We start from the raw sequence: 26804 nt of genomic DNA, 5'->3' as shown, positions 1-26804 counted from the left end.
AAAATAAATCCAGTAAGGGACTCAAGAAAATCCACTTTACCCAGAGATTAGTAAAAATATGAAAGTTGCTACCAAAAGGAATGTCTAAGTGTCATGCCAAGTGACATGAGTTACAAGGTCTTAGTCTTCCAAACTTTCTGATCATAGCATCAGCAGGTGTCCTTGTTTCTGGAGTTCTGATTAAGCCAGTCTTTACTATTCTCAAGCTGGAGCCTTCATTGTTGGCCTCTTGATCATCTTCTGTTAATCCTTCTGCCAGTGATTCAGCTCCAACACTTCTGCAAAGATAACATGTCCAAAGAACTTCATTTGTCTCATTTGGTATTATGTAAAAGTTCCCTTGCTCTTGTAGCCTCGTTTGGTATTTACTCAACAATTCTTTTTTCCATCTGGCTCACCCTGTGTATACATAAGGCAGATAGAAACCTAAGAATATAGTAATAGCATGAGTATACTCACCACAGAGGAAGTGCAAAGAACTTATAGACTGAAATGCTACAAATTATTCCAGGTTGATGAACACCCAGTGCATATCAGAGACATACAAAGAAATGCTTCTTAGCTATGATTGTGAATTATGTTTGCAAGGCAACAGACTCAACAGCAGCATCCTCTTCCAAGCAGCACAGTGGTTAGCACTGCTACCTCACAGAACAAGGGACCCAGGTTCGATCTCAGCCTTGGGCAGCTATCTGTGTGGAGTTTCCCTACTCTTTCTATGCCAGTGTGTATTTCCTCTGGGTGCTCTAGTTTCCTCCCACAGTCTATAAAGATATGCAGGTTAGGTGGATTGGCCACACCAAATAGCCCTCAGTGTCCACAGATGTGTAGGTTAATAGGATTAGCCATGGGAAATGCAGGGTTATAGGGTAGGGGTCCGAGCGTGGGTGGGATGCTCTTCGGAGGGTCAACGTGGACTCAATGGGCCGTATGGCCTGCTTCCACACAGTAGGGATTCTAAGCCAACATGCTAATTCCAAGTCAATATTGAGGTTTTAATCCCTGGAAACAAGCTCCGGCAGAAATATGTCACCTGTGTGCCTGATACCAATTGCTCGAAGCAACTGCTCTACTCAGAATTGGCCTCGACTAGGAGGACAGGTGGAAATGTTTCAGGGGTGTCCTCAAGACTACCCTGGCAAGGTCAAACATCGCATCTCTGCCAACTCCTGGAAGTCCCTGGTTTATGACTGGCCCAAATCAAGGAGGGTCAACCAGGAGGCACCAATCATATCAAGAGGCTTAAATCAGAAATGTGCAGATGTGAAGTCCAGGCAACAGAGAGAGTGTACAAATGTCCCAGCACCTCATCCATCTGTCGCTTCAAGCACTACTTGCCCCACTTGTGGCAGAGTCCTCACATCACAATTGGGGATTTACCAGCCTCCTCAGAACATGCTGAGCTTGAGTGGAAGCAATTTTGTTTCAGCAACAGTGAAGTAATGGCAATACAGTTTCCAAGTCATGATGATATTTGGGTAGAGTAGTATTTGTGTACAAAAGCAAGGATTCCTTGTTGCGATTGTACAGCACTTTTGTGAGATTACACCTTGGGTATTGTGTGCAATTTTGGTCTCCCTATCTGAGGAAGGATGTTCTGGCTATGGAGGGAGTGCAACAAAGATTTACCAGAATGATTCCTGAGAAGGCAGGACTGAAGGGAGGCTGGACTGGTCAGGACTATAATCACCACAGTTTAGAAGAATGACGAGGTGATCTCATGGTAACCTACATAATTCTAACAGGACTGGACAGGGTAAATGCAGGAAGGATATCCTGGATGACTTTACAGTCCAGAACCAGGGGAACACAGTCTAGGGATAGGGCATTTAGGAGTTAGATGAGGAGAAATTTCTTCATCCAGACAGGGGTAAGCCTGTGGAATTCTCTGCCACAGAAAGCAGTTGAGGACAAAACACTGAATGTTTTCAAGGAGGAGACAGATATAGTTGTTAGGGCTAAAGGGATCAAAGGGTATAAGATGAAAGGGGAAACAGGGTACTGAGTAGGATGGTCGACCATGATCATATTGACTGGCTGGACAGGTCTGAAGGGCCAAGTGGCTCACTCCTGTTCTTATTTTCTTGTTGAAGAGATCTTGCATAAGCTGCACTTGTCTTTCTAAGTGGCACAGGCTATATGTTTGGACTTGGTGGCTTGCTACAGTGCATCTTGTCAATAGTATATACTGCTGCTATTGTGTGTATCAATGGTGAAGTGAATGTTTAAGGTGATGGATGGGGTGCCAGTCAAGTGGGTTGTTTTGACCTGGATGGTCAAAATTCAATGGCGACAATATCATTGGTAGATCTGATTTGAAGGGGAGATGTTTGATTTTCTCTTGTTGGAGATAGTCAATGCCCTTCATGCTTTCTGATACTCCTCTTCTGTTTCTAGGCAACCGGCCCGGCTATTAGTAAACCCGTGTCGATGGGCACCAAGTTGTCCACACATAAATGGTGTTTCGCTAAAATATGACCACTGAACTATCTCATCTACGAACCTCGTAACCTTTCTTCATTGTAACTCATTTCTGATACCAACAGAATAGTATGAAAAATCATATATCATAATAAAAACAAACTTTAACTTTCACATACTATCTCAAGTCATTTTAAATATTTATAGATCATAACTCATCCTTCTTACGGTTTCCGTTTCCTCCTCGTGGGCCCGGAACTGGCTTGTCAAGTGTATGCAAGGACCAATATATAGGGCCCAAAACTCTTGGGTGAAGTGGGCTCAGGCTGGGGCCCAGACCCCAAGAGCAGCAGCTGGATCCAAATTTCTTGACCACTAGCTTACTCCCTCTGTCCCAGTAGAAACCTGAACTCCACCGATGGGGCAGGACACAAAGTCCAGCTCTGCATTAGAGCCACCAACCTTCTAGGATGGACCTGCAGCCTCCACGAAATTGAGGATCGACCTGCTTCGCCCCCAACGCCTTTTCCCTTTCTTTTCTCTTATTCTCCCCTTCACGTCCTCGCCCTTCGGCTTTCCCCCGCCCCGCCGGATCCTCCCATTTCTGGAAATGTGCATACGGTATAAAGGCGAGAGACAGGACCCACCCAGTCACCAAGGTTCATAAGGAGAGCGGGGAACAGGGCACGTCGGGCCGAACGGCCTCCTTCGTAACAATTCTGTTCCCTTTACCTCAGTTTGTTTTTGTTATTGCTCAGGAAAGGGCAGACGAAAAGCAGAGAAAGAGTGTGTGCCTGGAGAAAATAAAAAGTTGACATTTAAAGGGGGAGAGTTTGTAACCGCCCGCTGTGTTTACCTGACTTTCCAAAATGGCGGCCACCGTGGCGAGGCGGACGATAATTGAGGTAAATCCTGTCAACAGATTCGGGCTGGAATCCCCTTTCCCGCCGCAAACAAAAGAGAGGCGGACCTTTCATTTTCTTCGATTAAAAAAAGAAGCGAATTAAATGCCGTTATTCTGAGTTGGGGGCGATCTGGAGAAGATTGATACATTTTCTCGTCATCTTTAGTTCGCACGCGTGGTGGCGAAAGTGCCGACGGCAGGAGAGGTGCGCGATTTGTTTTCTCCTCCTGCCCTCCCTCCGACAACAATCGATTCGATTAGACAGAGACGCGGCGGAGACAGCATCGGGATCGTTAGGGGGAGGGGGTTTTGTGGAGAAAAAAAGCCGGGGACATGGAGGCAGTCAGTGGAAGGCAGCAGGAGCAGCCGCCCGGGAGACGCTAACTCGAGGTCCTTCTTCCTCCAATATTTGGTGGGGGGGGGGGGCGAGTGAGCTTTTATTAGGCCTCAGTTGGGACCAGGACCTCAAGTAGTGAGACGAATTGCGGGGGTGTGAGCGGGAGTCCGGGGGGGAAGGGAGGGACGGAGGTGCAGACATAATCAGAGTGGGTGGAGGGAGTCAGTCCCTGAGACCCGTGGGGTGGTGAGAGGAGGAGGGGTTGGGGGGGGAGGGGAGGAGAAAAAAACAACCTTAAACTACCACCACCACCACCACCACCACCACCACCACCCCCCTTTCCAGACAGCGGTGGGAGGGGGGTGGGGGTGGGGAGGAAGAATCGGCTCCAAGCTCTCCCCATCCCCAGCTCCAGGGAAGGGATGTAGGTGAAGGAGAGCTCAAACTCGCCAGCCAGAGAACAGTGCTGTCCTTGGGAGTGAACTGCTGTCCGCAGCTTTTAACTACAGTCAGAGTCGTAAAACCGACCTGTCAGAGCAGCAAGAGGATAATACTGGCCTGGGAGAGAATTACTGCCTTAATCCGTGTAATAATTCTCTAGAGCAACTGCAAGGAAGCTTTAACTACAGTCACGATAATGGTACTGACCTAGGACAGCAGCAAAATCAGGTAATACTACCGTGAGAATTATTGCTATAGTTCGGAGACCATTATCCTTGGGCAGGCTAATTTCCAAATCCATGCTTAAATCAGAGCGATAATACTAACTTAGGAGAGAATTACTGCAATAATTGGAATCATAATTCTGTGGAACAGGGTGATTTCCAGCTCTAGTGAAGCTTTAACATTCACAGTTAAGAGCAATAATACTGACTTAGGAGAGGGCAGTTGCCATATTTGGGTTAGTAATACAGTGTGACAGGCTGCTCGCTAGTTCCAAAAAGGCGTTAACCATTATCAGCCTTATAATATTGATCTAATAGTATCATACTGAACTGGGAGTGATTTACTGGTATATTCAGGATCGCAATACCCTGGAAGTGATGGAGGTTGGTAATACCCCTCTCAGGGGAGACCAAAGCCACCATATAGAGAATACTGACCCAAGAGGAGGCTGCTGTCACGGTCAGAGTGGTAATACCCCAGGACTGGCTGATTCCCTGCTTCAGGGAAGTTTTAACCACACTAAGTGTAATAATACTGACCCAGGAGAGCAGCAAGTGAATAATACACACCTTAGAGATAATTATTGCCATAACAAGGCTAATAATTCCCTGCAACAGGCTGATTCCCAGCTTCAGGGTGGTTTTAACCGTAGTCAAAATAATAATACTGACCCAGAAGAGCAGCAGAAGAATAATACTGACCTCAGAGAGGGCTACTGTCATAGTCAGTGTGATAATACCCTGGGAGATGATCATCAGAGAAGTAGAGAGGTTAGTACCCCTGAATGGAGAGACCAGACCCACCAGCTGGAGAGTAAGACTGAACTGAGAGTGGGCAACTGCTGCAGTCAGGCTGATAGACTGGAAATCCACCAAGTAATTAATCCTAATCAAAGTTTGGGCTTCTATGATGGTCAGGGTGCTAATATTGTAAGCGACATGGCTGTTGAGAATACTTCTGTCAGGGGACACCACTGTCATCAGGAGAATAGTGATAATCTGGGAGAGGTTAGCTGCAGCAATCAGGGTAATAATGTCCAAGAACAGAGTACTTATAGTGGAAGTGGAGACCATCCATGCCAGAGGGGAATAGAGATAAATGGTAACCAGACCAAGATAATGGTTAATAGTGGGTCGGGAGCATCCTCAACTGAGGAAGAGGTAGTCCGTCCTTATGATGGGAAAGGTGTGAAAGGAGCGACTGGTGACTGCCTGTTAGAAAATAAGGAGATGAAGGGAGATCCCAAGGAAGAGAGGAGGCAGGAGAGAACACTCATTTCAGAGGCTGAGAAGGGAAGCTGTTCAGAGAGTGGGAGAAACAAACTGGGGTCAGAGGATGGGAAGTATGAGGCAGGAAACAGTGAATCCACACAGAAACTTGGAGGAGAATTGAAGGGAAGAATGCACCAGGAACGAGGGAGCAACGGTACCAGAGGCAAAGATCTGCTGACAGAGAAATCTGCAAGAAGGGGTAAAGAGGAGGGGATAGACCAGGAACTCTGCGTGCGTGAAGCCAATTGTGTGGTGAAAGAAAGCATGGTAGAGGAAAACTGCCTTGAGACAGGGACAGTGGAAGAAAAGGACAGGAGACAGAACATGTCTACTGTACAAACGACAGATAAATTCACACAGTGTGTGTCAACAGAGACAAGACTGCAGAAAGTGAAAATTGAAGAACTGCAAAAATGGGAGCCAAACACCAGCAACAGTGAGAGCAGCAAAGAAATGGACAGCGAGAGGAACTGCCGAAATCTGGAACTGACTGCGATGCAGCAGGCGGATACAAACATGACACAACAGGCCAGCGAGGAGCGAGGTGTAAACCAGGAGAAGGCAAACTGCACATTGATTTTGGAAGAAGAGAATTCTGCAGACCAGCAGTTGGAGGAGGAGTGTAGGTCAACTGATTCAGACGGTGAGGGGCCATTACCTCTGGCAGCAGGCACTGCCAGGTTACAGATAAACACTTCAGCAAGCAACGCTTGCACTGAACATTCTGTTTCGTCCCGAATGCGTTTGGATTTGCTCTCCCCAGTGGGCGACATCTCCCATCCTCTTGCATTGACCTCCTCCTCCCGGGACCAGGCTGGTGATGCCACTTTGCTCTCGCCCTCAGTGGACAGCCGGGCAAAGCAAAGCGTGAAGCGGGTAACCTTTCCCTCAGACGAGGCCATCGTTTCTGGAGCTGTGGAGCCAAAAGACCCATGGAGACATGGTAAAGCCTATATATTTTTATATACAAGACAAAATTTTTATTCTACGTTTATCTCTTGATTCTGTTTTTACATGTCTTGTGGGCTAAATAGTTAAGTGTCAGAATGGGTTTGCGTAAATTGTCCCATGCTGAATTGCCTGTTCTAAGATGGAGTGGCAACAGAGTTTGCTTTGATTTTCCTCAATGCCTGAGGCCTAAGAAAGGGAGCTTGAATTCTCACACCAGTGACCACTATCTGTACTAGAAAGTATATGGATGTTATGGGCCAGAAACAGGCAGTGTTTGATCTTCCCCATGAGCAGTTGGTCCCAGTCCCCCATGCCCATAGCAATCGAATGAGAGCAGGATTGAAGTGATGCTTGCCATGGTTGAGCCGTGTTGTCACTGTTTCTGTTGAGAATGGAAAGCAAATGCTTGGCTGAAGTGCCAGAAGCTGGATTGAGCATGCATTAGCATACAGAAGTGTCTGCGGGATGTTGGGGAAGGGGTTGGCATTGGTTGTCCTGACCGATGTCGAAATTTTCACTTAACGTTTACTTCCTGCCTATATCAATAGGACAACAATCTACCTAAGATTTTGCTCAGGTGTTAAACACTGACCCCATCTGATCCCCTTACTCCAAGGTTGGTGTGTGTGGCAGAAACATTGTTTTAATTAGTACTAACTAGTTTTAATGTTAACTTTCTGTTTGTTTTGTTGGGCTGAATCAAGTCACCTTGATGTCAGTGCTTACTATTTAAACAGTGAGAAACTGATAAGTGTATGTGTGAGGGGAAAGTGGGACAATACAGAATGCCATAAAACAGGAACCTGGTTCCTTTCACTCCCGCCATCTTTGTTATGGCCCTGATCTCACTTGCTGTTAGGGCAGAATATCTAAAGGTTTAGGCAGCATTCCTGGGGTTCCTAATGGAAATGCAATGTGATGTTTGGGAAACTTTGAGACAGTTTAAAAAAATTTCTTTCACAGGATTTAGGTGGCAATACTTAGACCAACATTTATTGCCCTATTCCTAATTGACCCTTGAGAAGGAGGTGAGGAGCTGCCCTCTTGAGCCGCTGCAGTCCTTGTTGTGTGGGTGAACCTGCAATCCTGTTAGGAAGTTTCAGAATTTTGACCTAGCAACAGTGAAGGGATGGTAATCTAATTCCAAGTTAGGATGGTATATGCCTTGAAGGGCACATTGCAGGCTTTCCCGTGCATCTGTTGCCCTTGTCCTTCTAGGTCGAAATATCCAAACTGCATTGCCAGGTTTTGGAGAGTTCAGAATTTCTACTTTCTTGGAAAATATAAGCTTCTGACAGGGTATAGTTCTGAGATGTTGAGTGGCTTAGGGGACCCTTGGTGCTTGCTCTTGATGAATGGGACCAGACTGTGTTACCATAGAATTAATACTATGGATGCGGAGCATCACATTTGGACAGATATATGTTCTTACACAAATTCCAATGGCAAGCATTACAGCATGATTACTGGATAAAAACAGAAAATGCACACAATAAGTTAGTGTCTGGAAAGGGAAGTAATGCTTTTGGTCTGAACGTAACCTTGACTTGTCACAACCTGGTGTGTAACGTGGCCCTGAGTTGAGCTTTTGATGCTTATCCTCTATTGCTAGGACTGCAGATTCCATCTCCATAACACTGCGGTCTCCACAACACCTCAGCTCATCTCCTGTTATTACCCTCCTTCAAACCTTTGGTTGACTGTTCCATTATGCTATCCTTATTGTCTCCCACTTTCCACCCTACAGAAACCAGAGGTCACCTAAACCCCTGTTGCCCCTATCCCAATGCATACCAAGTTCCTTCATCCATCAGCCCTATGTTTGTTGATCTGCATTGGCACCTGGTTAAGCAGTGCCCCCGTTTTAAAATTCCCATATTTGTTTTCAAGCCTATCTATGGCCTTAACTTCCCACTCATTTTCTATGTAGCCTTCCCAGCCCCACACTCTCTGAGATCTCTGTGCTTCTCTGATTCTGACCACTTGAGCATTCCCAATTTTAATCAGTCCACCGTTGGTGACTGTGCTGTCAGCTGCCTTGGGCCCCAAGATCTGGAATTCCCTCCCTAAACCTTTCTACCTCTCCGTCTTCCTTTTAAGTTGCTGCTTAGAACGGTTTTTAACCATCTTTTGGCCACCTACCATAATATCTCCTGAAATGATTCAATGTCAAGCTGTTCAGTAGCACACCTTTCAGTAGTGCACCTGTAAAATGCTTTGGGTCACTTATGTTGAAAGGAAAGGAAAAGCCTGGATTTATATGCAGCTTTCAGGATCCCTGGATGTCCCAAAGTTCTTTACAATGAGCAAAATACTTTTGGAGCGCAATTATGATGTAAGGTAGGAACATCGACACCTAATTTATATACAGCAAACTGACATAAACAACAATGTAGTAATGACAAGATCGTTGGTTTTTGTGATGTTCAAAGGGTAAATTTAAGGTCAGGACATGGGGGAGAACTGTCCCGCTCTCCATCAAAATAATGTCTAGGATCTTTGACATCCACCCATGACGGCACAGTGGCTCAGTGGTTAGCACTGCTGCCTGTCAACACCAGAGACCGGGTTCAATTCCACCTTCAGGTGACTGCCTGTATGGAGTTTGCACATTCTCCCTGTGTCTATGTGGGTTTCCTCCAGGTGCTCCGGTTTCCTCTAACAATCCATAGATGTGCGGGTTAGGTGGATTGGCCATGCTAAATTGCCCATTGCGTCCAGGGATGTGCAGGCTATATGGAGTAGCCATGGGAAATACAGGATGGTGGGGCGGGTCTAAGTGGGATGTTATCTAGAGGATCAGAGTGGACTTGATAGGCTGAATGGCCTGTTTCCACACTGTAGGGATTCTATGACCCAGTTTAATTTTTGAGACACAACACATCCAACAGCGCTTCACTCCCTCAGCACTGCACTGGAGTGTCAGCCTTGATTTTTTTGTGTTTAAATATTGGAGTGGGACCTGGGACTGAGATTCTTGTGACTCAGAGGCAAAAATGTTGCTATCTAAGCCACGTTTGACGTCTGTTTAAAGGTGCACACTCAGTTTTGTCCAAGGTGCTCGATTTATTTCTGCAATACAGCATAATGAGAGCCAACAACCCTCTGACTCCCCACTGCACATTTGAGTCTAGACAGGGAGTGTTGACATGCTGTTAAACAGAGGGCATTTTCATAAACCAGTCCAATTGTGTTGTATATGTAAACATATGACTTTTGGGAGCAGGAGCATGCCAAATGGCTAATTGTGTGTGCTCTGCCATTTGATAAAATCATGGCTGAAGTAAATGTGGTCTCAATTCTACTGTCTGCATATCCGTTCTGAAATAAGGAGACCAAACTCTCTGCAGTACTCCAGATGTGTCTCACTAATGCCCTATGCACTTGGAGCAAAATGTTCCTATTTTTTGAATTTCATTCCTTTTGCAATAAATGACAACGTTCCGTTTGTCCACTCTGGAATTCTACTATCTGTAATGCAGTATTTCCTGTACGACCACTGTGTTGTGAAGAGGTGTGTGAATAACTTTTCATAAGATGTGGGCATCGCTGGTGAGGCCAGTATTTATTGTCCAGCCCTAATTGCCATTGAACTGAATTGCTTGCTAGGCTGTTTCAGAGGGCAATTTCATAGTCAGCCACATTGCTGTCAGTCAGGAGTAACACATATGCCAGACTAGGTATGGATGGCAGATGTTCTTCCCCAGTGGTCATTTGTGAACCAGATGTGTTTTTTTAATGACAATGGTTGATAGTTGGTGAAACTTTTCTTTTTAAAGAAAAAAACTTTTTAAATTAGATTCTGAAAGTTTTACATTTTGTGGAGCTGTTACATGAGTAGTTCTTCATTCACAGATTTTCTTTATCTAATCACACAGTTTAAATAAAAAGCTGGTTCTTAGAGTGGATTTGGGAATAGGCCATTTGGCCCTTTTGTGGCAGCTCAGCAGATGTGCCTCACTAAACCTATAATTACTGATTCTGTTTTACAATAGATATTTCATGACCAGCCAAATGGATTTTGTGTCGTTTGCATCCCCTTGGTGTACTACAGTGGGAGAGCCTAAGCCTTCCCCAACTGAGTTTTTCCCAATGGCTACCCCAATGTGATTTGTCCTCTTCCAGTATTCATTCAGCAAGAGAAGAGGAGGGTTACAAGTCAGTGATTAGGAGCAGGTAACCAAGCAGATTGATTTTTTTTTTTTTCCCTTTTTGTCATTTTGGTCACTGTCAGGCCTACTCTGGACCCCCACGTCATCTGATATGAACCTGAGACATTAAGAGCTTCACTTTTGACTGTCATCTCCTTTTTGTGAACTGATTATTGTCTGCTGTCTTCCTGGAAGGAAATGTGCGTGGGACTGTTGTGGTTCACTGGTAGTATCCTGATCTCTGAACCAGAAAGCCCTGGGTTCAAAACCCACCTGTTCCGGACGCTTGTAATAACATTCCTGAACAGGTTGATTAGGAAACTTTCTTTAAAAGAGGCTCTCCTCACTGATTAAGGTTTGGATGAGCGTGGGTTTACAGGATGAGAGGTCAGCCAGCAAACAGTGAAATCTAGAAGTAACAAAGGCATAGATGCAGAGTTTCAGCACAAATGAGCTAAAATGAGTTGGTATGGAAGTGCTCATAAACTTTGTTTTTTGTGGTGCTGCCTCAAGGCAGATCTCACATTCCTATGTCAGATTGCTAACTGTACTACTACACCAACACAAGAATATGCTTAATGATTTTGCCTGCCCTTTATATTAAACATATTCTCAATTTACAGACAATTACAAGTATAATGCTCACTAGTATTACCTAGCACTGGTTGGCGACAAATGAGTTTCACGTTGCAGTTGTCTGCTGAATAGGTGGAGTTGTGCAGCCACACGTCAGGTGTGGACAAAGTGTTGCTTTAGTTTGAGCGGCGCATTAGTAGATTTGACATCTTAGCACAGGGCAGATTATCCAGTGCATCAGGAGAGACTAAGGATCAAATTTAAAAATAGCTGCACAACCAGCCCTTAGTTAGCTTTACTATTTCTTATTCGGGAACAAGCCATATTGACAAATTGGCATTCCTGGATAGGCTGGGACATTTTTCCATGGAGCATAGGAGGTTGAGGGGTGACCTTATAGAGGTTTATAAAATCATGAGAGCCATAGATAAGGTGAATAGCAAATGTCTTCTCCCTAGGGTAGGGGAATTCAAAACTAGAGGGCATAATTTTAAGGAGAGAGGAGAAAGATTTGGAAGGGTCCTAAGAGCAACTTTTTCGTACAGAGGGTGGGTCCTGTGTGGAATGAACTGCCAGAGGAAGAGTTAGATCAGGTGCAGTTACACCATTTAAAAGACGTTTGGACAAGTACATGAATTGGAAAAGTTTAGAGAGAGATGGGGCGAGCTTGGGCAAATCGGACTAGTTTAGTTTGGGAAACCAGGTCAGAACAGACGAGTTGGACTGAAGGGTTTGTTTCCATGCTGTGTGACTCCGTGACTTGCAGGAATACTGTTTCTCTGGCAATGGCTACTCTCATGCAAGTGGACATTTTTAGCATGTGAGTCTAGCAGATGAGAGGTTATTTTGAGTGTGCAGGATGCCACAGCCAAGGTTAATCTGTCCTTAGCTGACATCCACTCTTTATAGTGCAAGACACTAGCCTAGCTGATTTTTCTCAAGTACAGATATTGAGAAATGCTTGCTCCTCCAACCCAAAAAAGCTCAGCACAGACGAGGGATCAACTGTGATATCTTTGTGCACATTGCCATTATTCGTTCACAGAATGTTGACGTCACTGGCATTGCCAGCATTTATTGCCCATCGCTAATTGCGTTTTGAGAAGGTAGTGATGAGCTGTCATAGAGTCATACAGCAAGAAAACAGATCCTTCAGTCCAACCTGTCCGTACTGACCAGGTTTCTCAAACTAAACTAGTGTCATTTACCTGTGTTTGGCCCATGTCCCTGTAAACCTTTCCTACGCATGTATCTGTCCAAATGTTCTAAATGTACCTGCATCTACCACTTCTGGCAGTTCATTCCATACAGGCACCACACTCTCTGTGTGAAAAAGTTGCCCCATAGGTCTCTGTTAAACCTTCTTTAAACCACAATAGCCCAAGTGCACCTACAGTGCTGTTAGAAAGGGAGTTCCATGATTTTGACCCAGCGATGCTGAAGGAGTGGTAATGTATTTCAAAGTCAGGATAAGGTGTAGCTTGGAGAGATACTTGCAAGTGGTGGCGTACTCATGCACTAGCTGCCCTTGTTCTTCCAGGTAGCAGAATTCACAGGTTTGTGAGGTGCTTCCAAAGGAGCCTTGGAGCAACGTGACTGGGTACCAGTGTAATTTATGTTTTTTATAATGGGCTTATTGCAATCTTTCCCAATTTCTTTTTCTTAAAATAGTTATCTATTTCCTTTCACATTCATTTCGTAACCGTAGACCACATCCTTTCAGGACCTTGTGTTTGGAGGTCGGTGGAATGAGTAGTCACCTTTCTGAATGCTGTCACTTTGTAACCAACTGAGTCCTACCGCCCCCTTGACCATGATCCCACCATGGCCCATCAAGCCACTGTCTCCCACACTGTCCATGACCTCATTGCTTCCAGTGACCAACCTCCACCACCTCCAGCCTTATAGTCCCCCAGCCCAGCACTGCCCAGTTCTACCTGCTCCTCAAGATCCCCAAGTGCAACTACCCTGGCCGACCCATCTCTACATGCTCTGCCCGACTAAACTCATCTCTTCCTGCCTCGACTTCATTCTCTTCCTCCTTGGTCCAGGCACTCCCCACCTACATCCGGGACACAAACTACAGCCTCTATGTCTTTGGAGACTTCCAGTTCCCTCACCCCCAGCACTTCACCTTTACTATGGACGAGCAATCCCTTTCCATGTCCATGCCCCACAAGGACCGCCTACAGGCCCTCAGTTTTTTTCCTCTCCAACAGACTCATCCAGTTCCGCTTCCACCAATACCCTCCTCCACCTCGCTGAACTAGTCCTCACTCTCAATAACTTTTCCTTCAATTCTTCCCACTTTCTCCAAATCCAGGGAGTTGCCATGGGCACTTGAATGGGCCCCAGCTATGCCTGCCTGTTTGTCGAACAGTCCCTCTTCAGTATGTACACCGGTAGTGTTCCCCAACTCTTCCACCGTTACATTGGTGCTGCATCCTGCACCCAGGCTGAACTGGAGCAGTTCATCGACTTCGCTAACAACTTCCACCCCGCCCTCAAATTCACTTGGTCTACCTCAGACACCTCCCTCCCCTTTCCTGACCTATTCATTTCCATTTCTGGTGACAGTTTATGGACCAGCATAGCTACCTAGACTACACCTCCTCCCACCCTGTATCCTGCAAAAACCATCCCGTTTTTCCCAATTCCTCTGTCTCCATTGCGTCTGCTTGGACGAGGAGGCGTTCCATTCCCAAGCATCCCTGATGTCCACCTTTTTCAAACAACACTGTTTTTTCTCCGTCATCTAGGTAGCCTTCCACCGCGCCTCCTCCATTCCTGGTTCCACAGCTCTTAACCACCACACTTTCTCCAAACATAATAAAGATAGGGTCCCCCTTGTCCTCACTTTCCACCCCACCAGCCTCCGCATTCAATGTATCATCCTCAAACACTTCTGCCATCTCCAATTAGACCCCACCGCCCAGAACATCTTCCACTCACCACCGCTGTCTGCCTTCCACAAGAATCATTTCCTTTGCCACTCCTTAGTTCATGCCGCACTCCCCACCAACTGCTCCAACCTGCCCGGTACCTTCCCCTGTAACCGTAGAAGTTGCAACACCTGCCCACACATCACATCACCTCCCTCCCCTCCCTCCAGGGCCCTAAACAGTCCTTCCAGGTGAGACAGAGCTTCACCTGCACTTTCTCCAACCTAGCCTGTTGCAACAGGTGCTCCCAGTATGGTCTTCTCTTCATCAGTGAGACCGAATGTAGACTAGGTGACCATTTCATGGAGCATCTTCACCTGGCCCATAACAGCCAGCCTAATCTCCTGGTCACCGTCCATTTCAACTCCCACCACCCTCCCTCTCCCCTTCTAACATGTCTATCCTTGGCGTTCTCCAGTGTTATAAAGACTCAGAATGCAAATTTGAAGAACAGCACCTTATCTTCCGCCTGGGCACTCTATAACCCAGGGGACACAACATTGAGTTCTCCAATTTCAAATAACCTTCCAACCCATCCCCAGCTCCCTTTCCAATCCCACCTCCTCCCTCCATTCCATCTTCTGATCCTCCTTTTCAGCCACCAACCAGGTCATACCTACTACCGGTGTCCACCTACCATCACCACTCCACCACCCCCAACCCCCTCTTCACTTTTTTTTCTGAAGCTCCCCCTACCTCCACATCCAGTCCTGAAGAAGGGTTATACCCAAAATGTTGACTTCTCCTTTCCTCTACTTGCTGCCTGGCTTGCTGTGTTCTTCCAGCCTCCTGTTTGACTACGTAAGGTTGTTCAGTTTTTACCTTGCCTGGAGCCCCACTGTACAGGAGGTTTGTAAGCCTGATATGGATACATAGAACATAGAACATAGAACATTACAGCGCAGTACAGGCCCTTCGGCCCTCGATGTTGCGCCGACCTGTGAAACCAATCTGAAGCCCATCTAACCTAAACTATTCCATTATCATCCATATGTTTATCCAATGACCATTTAAATGCCCTTAAAGTGGGCGAGTCTACTATTTTTGCAGGCAGGGCATTCCACGCCCTTACTGCTCTCTGAGTAAAGAACCTACCTCTGACATCTGTCCTATATCTATCAGCCCTCAATTTAAAGCTATAAAGATAGTATAAGGCAAATGAACCAGTGCTAAGGCAACTCTGCACTTGGAAGTGTAGATCTGTGGCAGGAAGCAGAGACAGAACAGTAGGGAGTTCCACAGGATGAGGAATAAGTTGTTTCAACTTCAAGATTGAGGTGTTAGGAAGGGCCTGTGTTTGGACCTCAGATAAAAGCAAATAGCTTCTGCCTGTGTGCAGCATGACACTGAGGGTGAAAACACTTGATGTGGAGAGATGTGATCCCTCGTGTGACCCCACTCAGACCTTTTGTACTTCAGGCAGTTTTCTATGAGTCTGGCTAGTAGCGAAATTGTTTTCAACCACATAGCTCTAGAGAGATTGTATAGCGTGAGGCAACACAATGATCACATGGAAAATCTTAATCAATCAACTGCACATAGCACCCGTTCATAAACTGGGACAGACTGTACTCGCTGTACCTGCAGTCTTAGTGGGGGGGATTAAAAGAATGCGGTAATGTGATCAGATGAATGCATGAATGAGACAATACCATGTAGTTCTATAAGGAAGAAAATTGTGCTTTAGAAGATGTATTCTACAAAGTATCTGCATCTGCCCTGTCAAGCCCCCCCAAGAATAAGATATTTCAATAAAGTCTCCTTTCAATCTTCTAAATTCCAATGAGTACAAACCCAATCTATTCAACCCTCCTCATGAAAATCCCTCCATGCCCAGGATTAATCTAGTGAACGTTCTCTGCCTCCAATGCCAGTATATCTTCCCTTGAATAAGGAGACCAAAACTACTCACTGTATTCTAGGTGTGGTCTGGCTACTGCCTTGAATAGTTTTACCAAGACCTACCGGTTATGCTCTATTTCCTTTGAAATAAAGACCAACATTCCACTTGCCTATAATCTGCTGAATGATGATGCAAGCATTATTGTGATTTGTGCCCTTGACTCCCAAATTTCTCCATGCTTCAGCTTTCTGCAGTCATTCCTCATTAAGTTACATTCAGCTCTTCTGTTCTTCCTGCCGAAGATCATAACCTCTCATTTTCTCACATTATATTCCATTAGCTGTGTTTTTGCTCACTTACTTAACCTGTCTCTGTCACTCTGTGGATTCCTTGTGTCTTCCTTTTCTGTGTCATTGCCAAGTTTGCAGATAGTACATTCACTTCCATCACCATATAACATGCATTGTAAATGATTGTGGGCCCAGCACTGACCCCTGTTGCACTCCAGTAGTTACAGGTTAACGTCCTAAAAGTGCCTCCTTTAACCAACGCTATTCTAAAAGTTAGCCAATCCTTTATCCATGCTAAAATACTCCGCTCAATGCCATGTGCTCTTATTATGAGAACTCCCTTATTGAATGTCTTTTAGAAATCCAAATATATTTCATCTACCAGTTACCCTTTATATATTCTGCTTGTTACCACCTCAAATAATTCTAACAAAGTTCTGTAAAGAACTGGAATAATATGTCAGGCATGATTTCTGTTCATGAAGCAATGCTGTCTCTACTCGATCGTACATATTTCTAAAATGCTCTGCTATTACGTCCTTCATAATAGGCTGTAACATTTTCCCAATGACAGATGTTTACCATAGCTGTCCTCTTTATTTTTTCTGTTTCCCTCTGTTTTTGAATAAGGCTGCTACATTGGTAGTTTTTCAATCCTCTGAGGCTTTGCCAGAACCTGTGCATCCGCTATCTCTGTAACTACTCCCTTTAATATCCCAGGATGCAACCGAATAGGTCAAGGGGTCTTATTGGCCTTTAGCTCTATTATTTTCCCTTCCACTTTAAACCACCACAAAACATACATGCATGCACACCCAGCCACCCCAACATATACACCCTACTCACTCACCCATCAGCCTCACATACACCTCAGCAACATCCTTGACATTGGACATAACCAAACAATTTGATCATGGTGATTTGATTATCAAACCAAATCCTCAATCAGGGAGCCAAAAAGTGCTGTTTCAGCAGGAATAGGCCACCTTGCAAATAGGAGCTGTCATCCTCGATTATATCTACAGGAACAGAGAATACAGGAATTGGAGTCATGCTTCCATTACACAGTGCCCTGTTCTTTCAAACCTACAGTACTGTGAGCAGTTCTAATCACCGTACCTTCGGAAGAATTAGCCTTGGAGGGGAATGCAGTACAGATTCACCGAAATGGTAGCTGGGCTCCAGGAGTGCAAGAAGGGAGAAACTTGGGTTGTATTCCTTAGAATGACTTGATCAAAGTTTTCAAGACATCAAGAGAAACAAATAGGGTTGATAGAGAAAAGTCATTTCTCCTGAACTAGGAGTACAAGTCTGATTCTAATTTTTAGACTGACCTACTTTTTATTGTAATGCTAAATCACGGAGACAAATGAGAAGGCAGGCCTTAAGGACTACTGAATCCATCCAGAGAGGGAACCACATTCTCGCCTTCTAGTGAACCATGCTAACCAGCTGTCTTCGAATTTTAGGAGTGAAATTGGGGAAAATCTTCTACATGCATAGGATGGTAGAAGTTTTTAATATTTTTCCACAAATGACAATTGGTCTTAAGTCAGTTGTGAGTTTTAAAACTGCGTTTGGTGGATTTTTGCTAATTAAAGGTATCAAAGGATATAGGGCAAAGGCTCATATGTGGAGTTAGCTCGCAGATCATCCATAAGAATGGAAGCGCAAATTCGGGGCTGAGCGGCCTCCTATTCTTATGCTCCTAAGCTGCCTGACCCCTAAAGTTTAGCTACATCCTTGGAACTTGTTTCTGTGCACTGTGTGTGACTTTCCCTGGAACCAGCATCTGAGAAAGCCAAAAAAAGTTTAGTGTCTGGCATTGAGTGGCACGGTGGCTCAGTTGTTAACAGTGCTGCTTCACAGCTCCTGGGACCTGGGTTCATTTCCAGTCTCAGGTGACTGTCTATATGGAGCTTGCACATCCTCTGTATGTCTATGTCAGTTTCCTCTGGGTGCTATGGTTTCCTTCCACAATCCAAAGATGTGCAGGCCAAAAGGATTGACCACACTGAAATCATAGTGTTCAGGGATATGGTAGGGGGGCTGGGTCTGTGTGTGATGCTCTTCCAGGGCTAGGTGCAGACTTTGTTTGCTGAATGGCCTCCTTCTGCACTGGAGGGGTTCTATAATTCTATTGCTCTCACTACGTTGCAACTCATATCGTCTGTCAGGAGTCTTTTTGACCTGAGTTCGAAGTACACTCCAGACTGTGAGCGTGTATGAAAGAAATGCATGCCTTGTTGCAAACACTGTCCAAATGAGATTTTGACCAAAGGCCTGTTTGATCTGTTCCAGGTATTCAAGATGATAAAGCTCAATGGCATCATTCAAAGGTGCTCATTAGTTGTCTCTGCATTCTGCCTTTAACACCAAAATCACACTTTCTTTTTATTTGAGGAATCTGGTATGCAAAATTCCTTCCTGTTAGACATTAAACTGTCATAAGGCCTTAAGAAATAATCACCAGGCATTTGACCCTTCGAGCCTGCTGTGTTTTCATTAAGATCATAGTTGATCTGTTTGTGACTGTAACTCCGCTTTCCAGTCTACTTCTTTTAACCCTCAACTCCCTTGTAGATGAAAAATCTGTGCAAGTGCAATATCGTGACAGTGCAGAGTATTGCATCGTATTTGAAGTGCCTTGAATATGCTGGACAGAGGAGTTGGGAAATTGAATAATTTATGTTCTTTTACATACATTCAGAACCAGATCAAATTTGACTTCTAAGGGCTTCGTGCTCTGTTCGTGAGTGTATCTGATACCACCACAGTAGATTGTCATGTTCATGTTCTGATGTGACTTCACAACCCGAAACATTAACTGTCTTTCTCCACAGGAGTTGCTTGACCTGCTGAGCATTTCCAATACCACCTATTTTATCCAAGATTTCTAGCATCTGCAGTATTTTGCTTGTAGCTTGTCATGTTGCTACTTTATGCCAAGACCATCCTTCTTGTTGTGGTGGGCTGTGTCTAGGAGAGTCAGAATCTTCACTCGCCCATCCAATGTTCACATGGCCAAAAATGACCTCTGTTAGAACTCGGTGTAAACCATACTATTTTCAGAAGAAAGAAAGCATGTTTTTCACATTATACATATCAGGACAATTGCACTAGAATGCCAAATTTCAAAGAGAGCAACAACTTACACCACGTAAGAGAGGGCCCTGATTGGTTGGTAACAGCTCTTCCAATCGGAGCTCACTTTCCTTGTAGCATAAATTGTCCTTCCCTTTGAGATTTGGAATTCTTGTGACTGTGTTCAATGAGTGCAAGATAAAAGTTTTGGAATGGCTTATTTGCAGGAATACTGCAGGTCTATGCCACCAAGCATCTACAATCTGCTTCAATAAACATTTCAGAGCCAATTGCCTCACATTGCAGAACTAATTCTTTATACAAGCACTGCTTTGAGCCTTAGGTTAATTGCATGCACAAGAGCTCCGAGGTGTTTTGCTCAGTAGACCCAAGTTTGATAACTGAGGGTTTCGGTGACTACCAAACTGCTTTCAGACAGGGGCAGTGTCACAAATTTGCTGCAATTACTGTGGATTGGGAAGAGGAACACTGCCTGTTGAGTTCTGCTGGAAGGCACGTGTAGAATAAGAACATGATTGGATTGGTTATGATGTTGCACAATAATTAAACATTTTTCTCTCACTTACAGTCAAAATTCACATACAAATAACAAACTCTAGGGTTAACTAACAGAAATGGGCTATGATCCGACAACTTTTCCTAAAATGAATAGTCTGTATAAAGAAAGGGAGTGGTCGCGTTGTGGCACAGGGTCTGCTTAGATTGGGGGGAAAATATGGAAGTGACATTGAACTGTTGTGTTTTGGAGTACAGAACCTGATTAGGATTGTGGGTATAGATTCAATAGTAACCTTCAAAAGGGAATTGGATACGTACTTGGAGAAACAATTTGCAGGAATGTGGGGAAAGAGTAAGGGAGCAGAACTAACTGGAATGATCTGTGAAAGAGTTGGCACAGACTTGATAGACAGAATTCTGTCCTTTGCCCTATGGTTCTGTGGAAGATTAATCCCAGCAGAGAAAATTAGTGATAATCAGAAATAAATGTGCCTTCAGTTAATGCTAGGCATTTGTGTGTATAACTGTGTTGTAGTTAGGTTGTGGATTTAAGCAATTCTTACTTCACACTTGCATGTATGCACTCGGGACATGGGTGGAGAAGGATGATTTAGTTTAACTGTTGAACTGGTTGCTGAGTTTTGTTGTGATTCAGAAATGTTTGCTGTCTTTCAGCCCAGAATGTGACAGTGGAGGAGATCATTGCTGCCTACAAGATGGCCTGCCAGAAGCTGAACTGCAAACCAATTAACAAACTGCTCAAACAGATCCAAGTAAGGTTGGACTTCCAGAGTAAACTCGCCCATGATACGAGTCCCGCCTTTATTAAACTGAAAATACATTAATGACAAATGATGTATATTCTATTGTAGGGATTCGGCCCACTGTATTTTATCTGTCATTTATTAGGCTCAATTCCAAATGAGGCACTTGGAGTCTATTCTCTTTGGGTTGGTTTAACTTGCATAATTTACTGATCTAGCCTGATCAAGTTTTCCAAATTTTGGCTAGCTGATCCCACAATAGTTCTGTGAACAAATTGACTATGAACAGTTGTGTAAGCTCCCAGGTTTGTACCAAATTTGCTGATCTCAGTGGGGGAAACAGGTTGAGGGAGGACAGAATTGAATTTAACTGTAATGCTCCATTGTCGAACAGTGAAGTTTTGTGAGATAGAGGGGTGTGGAAGCCAGTGGAATTGTAGCCCAAGGAAAAGAGGAGGTCAGGGAGAAAGCTGGTAACTGGAGAATTTACCCATTGATCGAATGGTTAGTCCTAAAGTGACCCATAGCAGTGAATACTCACTGCATAGAACGAAAACTTTATTGTGAATTTGTAATCCATTATGTAGGACGCAGACAAAAGAGAGTGTGTAACACTCACTCTACTTGGCTGTGGCATTGTGCTGGTTGACTAATACAGAGGCACCCTTCCATATCTATGGTTCTTCGCCAAGCTGTGAAATCCAAACCTTTAAAGAGATCCTTCTTGTTACTACGCTCAGGCTTTGGGTTTGACCAGTGAGCTAAATAGAATTTTTTTGGCATGATTTGGTTAAGTTTGGCAGGCTTTTACTACCTACCTAAAATGGCTGCTTCTCCATCTGTTGGCTGGTGAATGCATTGCGTTTTGAGGCAATGCAGATTTGCTGTTTTCTCCCTTTATCAGTTCTTAACAGAGCAGGCATTTGATTACTACTCACATGTTATCACTAACTACCTAAAATGTTGTTTACATGTGGTCACAAGTTTCTGGAGCCCTCTATTGACATAACAACTGTAAATATCAGTTTGTCCCAGCTCTAACCAAGCTGTGTACTTGTCAAGATTGTACTTAATATGGCTGGTTGCTCCCTGCCACAGCCAAGAGGTCTGGACTACATGTTTCAGTGCCCATCTTGTGCAAATTGCCCTTGTTCCAGTGAGTTGTCACCATTTTGACCCCTCCACATTCTCTGAAATTACTGACTTTGGCTGGGGTCTATCTCCACCAATGGCAACACCACCTTGTGACGTTTGTTCATTAAAGAAGTAGTTAGGAGAAATGTCTTTAATGCAAATGGTTATCGAAGCACAGAGTTCGATAGGCAGCGGCTAAGATAAAAGTCCTTCAAAGGACAGCTGGATAAATGTTTGTAGCATGGGTAGCTACAAGTATGTGAGTAAACAGCAGGGGTGTTGAATTAGTTTAGTAGCAAAACACAAGCACAGATGTGATGGGCTGAATGGCCTTCAGATGGATCCCCCAGCAGTTCAATTTGTAAATATAACCTGGTATTTATTAATGACCATACAGAGCAATAGTGTTTAATGACTGGACTGGACAGTTGCTCAACTAAGACTGTGCAAATATGAAGGCCTTACAGCCCACTTCCGCTCTCTAGGTCAGGACGGAAGAAAGAATCTGGATGGCTGCTCCTATTGATTGTTCAGTCATCCATGTGGAAAGTCTAAATGTATTTACAGGTAGTTCTCCTATAACATGATAGTTGCGTTCCTGTGTCACCTCATGCTATAGAAAATTACTACAGAAAGTTATGTTATAGGGAAATTGCCATAGAAAATCGCAGTACCTGTACAGCAAAATGTTTGCATTATACAAACATCATCCGCTATTCATCAATCACGTTACAGCCAATTTGTGTTAATGAAGCACGCATTATACCAGAACTACCCGTACACTGGGAAGGTAGGGCCAGGCTCAACTTTGCTGCTACGGTTGAGTAGACACAAGAATGTACATAGGTGCGGAAGTATTCAGCCCCTCAAAACTGCTTTGTCATTCAACAAGATAATGTCGGATCTGCTGCAGGTCCAATTCTTCTTTTGTCCCAGCTCGGCAGTTCCCCGATATTTAAAAAATCTGTCGACCTTCCCTTTAAGTGTTTTCCGTCATCTAGCGTCCATAACTCTGAGATAGAGAATTCCAGATATTCGCTGCCTTCTGGGAGAAGAAATTCCTTATGTTTAAATGGGTGTCCCCATTTTCTGCGTAGGCGCCCCCATTTCAAGATTCATTAGTGAAAACATCATCTCAACATCTGCCCTTTGAAGCCTCTTCAGAATCTTGTATGTTTCAATGAGATCACTCATTCTTCTAAACTGTAATGACTTTCTGAAGAAGGGTCCAGACCTGAAACGTCAGCTTTCTTGCTCCTCTGATGCTGCTTGGCCTGCTGTGTTCATCCAGCTCTACACCTTGTTATCTATGACTAAAAGCCTAACCTGATTAGGGTTCTTGATGAGTCAAGCCCTTCATCCCAGGAATCAGTCTCTGTTTTGAACAGCATTCAATGCCAGTATATCTTTTTCTAAATACAGGTACCAAAACTGTAAAAGAATTGTAGACTGCTGCAACTCACTGCACATTACACATAAAGGATCCACTAAAGCACAGCTGTGGCCTCCTGGAGACAGGAGGGCTGACAAGTGGCAAGTAACGTTCGCACTTTGCAAATGCTAGGCAATACCATCTCCAATAAGAGACAATCTAACCACCACCCCTTGACATTCAATGGTGTTACCATCACTGAATCCCCTACAATCAACGTCCTTTGGGTTACCATTGACCAGAAATACAACCGGACTCGCCAAATAAATGCAGTGGCTACAGGAGAAGGCCAGGCGCTTGGAATTCTGTGGCAAGTAACTCCCCTCATGACTCCTCAAAGCGTGTCCATCATCTACCAGGCAAAAGTCAGGAGTGTGATAGAATACTCTCCACTTGCCTGGGTGGGTGCAGCCCCGACAACACTCAAGAAACTCAACACTATCCAGGAGAAAGCAGCCCGCTTGATTGGTACTGCATCCACTCCCTCCACTACAGAAGCTCAGTAACAGCAGTGTGTACAAGATGTACTGCAGATGTTCCTCAGACAGCATCTTCCAAACCCAAGACCACTTCTGTCTAGAAGGACAAGGGCAGCAGATACTTGGGAACATCACAACCTGGACTGCAGTGGTTCAAGAAGGCAGTTCACCACCATCTTCTCAAGGGCAACTAGGGACAGGTAATAAATGCTGGCCCAGTTGGCAATGCCCACATCCCCCAAATTAATAAAAAAAAGAGCTGGAGAAGGCTATTCAACCTCTCAAGTCTGCTCCTCTATCCATCAAGAGCTGAATTTCTGGAATAAACATGTCTGAAGTGTTTTCAAAATTCTGGATGACAACTCTATCTGTAAGCTGCACCATCACAGATTTCTTTTTGATGTTTGCTCCTCAGTAAAATATTGAGGTTTTTCTTTCTCCCCGTTCCTTACCCTTTACCAGCAAAGTCTTGTCTGTTCCTGTCATCAGTTTCCGGTGGAATTTAGGAGCCACTTTGTAAAGGGGCACAGCTATTGTAGTTACTCTGACAGTGTGGTGTGACATTCTGCCTCTTGCTCCAGCGTCCTGCTGATGAGAGACTGTTGAATTCCAGTCCGCTGACATGACTGCTTATGCTACAACCAAAGCCCTGAGTTTCCATCGCTCATGTGTCAAATACTCCTTTGTTGACTGGTGATTTTCATACTGTTTCATTCCCTTGCCAGAACAATGGGATGATATTAACACTTGAGGACCGCAGATCTACAGCTGGTGCCTATCCCAGTTGTCCCAACAGGTGGGTGCCTGACTTGGGTGTTTCATTCAAGAAGCCATCTTTTATATGTTACGCCTTTCACAAGCTACAGCATTACAGGCAGGCAGCATAGCTGAGTGTATGGCCTTGGCCTCACCCTTGTTCACCACACTGATTTATTGCCCTCCACAGGGCATTGGTGAGTCCACATCTCTCACGCCACATCTGGCTTTGGCCACCTTATTTAAGGAGGATAAACTTCCCATGTCAATTCTTGGAATGAAGGGATTTGACTTATGAGGAATGGTTGACCAGTTTGGGCCTATACTTGTTGAGAAGACTGAGAAATGAGCTTATTGAAGTGTGCAAGGTTCTGATGTGTACTGAAATATTGGATGTTGAGAGCATGTTTCCTCTTGTGGACAAATTTAGAACTAAGGGCCACAGCCATTTAAGATAGAAGCAAAGAATTTCTTTAAGTGTCATTAATCTTTGTAATTTTCTTCCCTGGAAAACACAAGAATCTGGATCATTGAATATATTCAATGCAGATAGATCAAATCACAGAATCCCTACAGTGTGGAAGCAGGCCACTTGGCCCATTGAGTCCACACCAACCCTCCGAAGAGCATCCCAACCAGACCCATTCCCCTTACCCTATACCTATAACCCTGCACGTTGCCCTTGAGAAGGTGGTTATGAGCTACCTACTTGAATTGCTGCAGTCCAGGATGTTTGATGTGCAAGGGATTCTAACCGTATCAGTGGTAGAAGGAGTAAATGTTGAAAGTGGTGGATAGGGTGAAGATCAAGTGGACTGCTTTATCCTGGATGGTGTTGAACCCTTTGAGTGTTGTTGGAACTACACTCATCCAGGCAAGTGAAGAGTATTCTGTCACACTCCTGGCTTGATTCTTTCTTTTCCCAAAGATTTACTTGATTCATAAAATTTGTAAATGTACATTACAAGACATTTCAACGTGTAGGTTACAGAAAATGCAATAAAATTCAACTTGTCTCCATGCAGCAATTGTCCACTGTCAGCGTCCTCAATTCAATTGTAATACTCTTAATATTTACAATGTATTTTCCATGTCAGGCATACAGCCTGAGGGCAAAACATTTCTCGTGCACCACATACCTGACTTGTGCCTTGCTGATGGTGGGCCAGCTTTGGGGAGTTGAGAGATGAGTTACTCACCACAGAATTCTCAGCCTTTGACCTGCTCTTGTAGTCACAGTGTTTATACAGCTGAGTGATTGTGGGTCCGCCCAAAATTATGGAGCACTGTTTTAAAATGAGAGCCTTTTCTTTATTTAGGATGTAGATGATTTTGTTTTTCTCTCTGAAGGTTGTGTGACTTTAGAACTCTCTGCCTCAGAAGACGGTGAAGGCAGGCTAATTAAATATTTTTAAGGCACACGTAGATTGATTATTGTTAGGCAAGTGAATCAAAAGTCATTCAGAGTACACTGGAATGTGTCATTTGAAACACAGACCGTATGGGATATGATCTTATTGAATGGCAGAGCAGGGTGAACGAGCTAGTAGGAACTGCAGATGCTGGAGAATCCGAGACAACAAGGTGCAGGGCTGGATGAACACAGCAGGCCAAGCAGCATCAGAGGAGCAGAAAGGCTGACGTTTCGGGCCTAGACCCTTCATCAGAAAAGGGGGAGGGGAAGGGGGTTCTGAAATAAATAGGGAGAGAGTGGGAGGCAGATAGAAGATGGATAGAGGAGAGGATAGGTGGAGAGGAAACAAACAGGTCGAAGAGGCGGGGATGGAGCTAGTAAAGGTGAGTGTAGGTGGGGAGTTAGGGAGGGGATAGGTCAGTCCAGGGAGGATGGACAGGTCAAGGGGGCGGGATGAGGTTAGTAGGTAGGAGATGGGGGTGCGGCTTGAGGTGGGAGGAAGAACAGGTTAGGGAGGTGGGGACGAGCTGGACTGGTTTTGGGATGCGGTAGGGGGAAGGGAGATTTTGAAGCTTGTGAAATCCACATTGATACCATTGGGCTGCAGGGTTCCCAAGCGGAATATGAGTTGCTGTTGCTGCAACCTTCGGGTGGCATCGTTGTGGCACTGCAGGAGGCCCAGGATGGACATGTCGTCTGAGGAATGGGAGGGGGAGTTGAAATGGTTCGCGACTGGGAGGTGCAGTTGTTTATTGCGAACCGAGCGTAGGTGTTCTGCAAAGCGGTCCCCGAGCCTCCGCTTGGTTTCACCGATGTAGAGGAGGCCACACCGGGTACAGCGGATGCAGTATACCACATTGGCAGATGTGC

At 44.7% G+C, this 26804-nt stretch overlaps 1 protein-coding gene and 1 long non-coding RNA gene across 5 annotated transcripts in view; one reads left to right on the top strand and one right to left on the bottom strand.

Annotated features, from left to right (window-relative positions):
* Positions 1–21: 21 nt before the first annotated feature.
* LOC125487282 lies at positions 22–3284 on the bottom strand. 4 transcript variants are annotated; one of them, XR_007265779.1, is made up of 2 exons: positions 3154–3284; positions 22–399 (listed from the first exon to the last, which is right to left on the bottom strand). It is a non-coding gene; the product is annotated as an uncharacterized LOC125487282 (long non-coding RNA). The 4 variants fall into 4 exon arrangements; XR_007265778.1 differs by having other exon boundaries at positions 2650–3282; XR_007265777.1 differs by having other exon boundaries at positions 2884–3280.
* A 554-nt stretch (positions 3285–3838) lies between these two features.
* The window catches only part of LOC109923172 (protein phosphatase 1 regulatory subunit 37-like), a 49970-nt gene continuing 27004 nt past the window's right edge, over positions 3839–26804 (top strand). The window contains exons 1-2 of the mRNA XM_048618206.1: positions 3839–6542; positions 20631–20794. Of these exons, the coding sequence (XP_048474163.1) occupies positions 4706–6542; positions 20631–20794 (2001 nt within the window). The 5' untranslated portion in view covers positions 3839–4705. The remainder of the gene's footprint in view (positions 6543–20630; positions 20795–26804) is intronic.

Source organism: Rhincodon typus, chromosome 39, assembly GCF_021869965.1.
Source record: "Rhincodon typus isolate 14 chromosome 39, sRhiTyp1.1, whole genome shotgun sequence".
Lineage (NCBI taxonomy): Eukaryota > Metazoa > Chordata > Chondrichthyes > Orectolobiformes > Rhincodontidae > Rhincodon > Rhincodon typus.
Note: the sequence above shows the minus strand (reverse complement) of the source record. Positions and strands in the feature narration are given on the sequence as shown.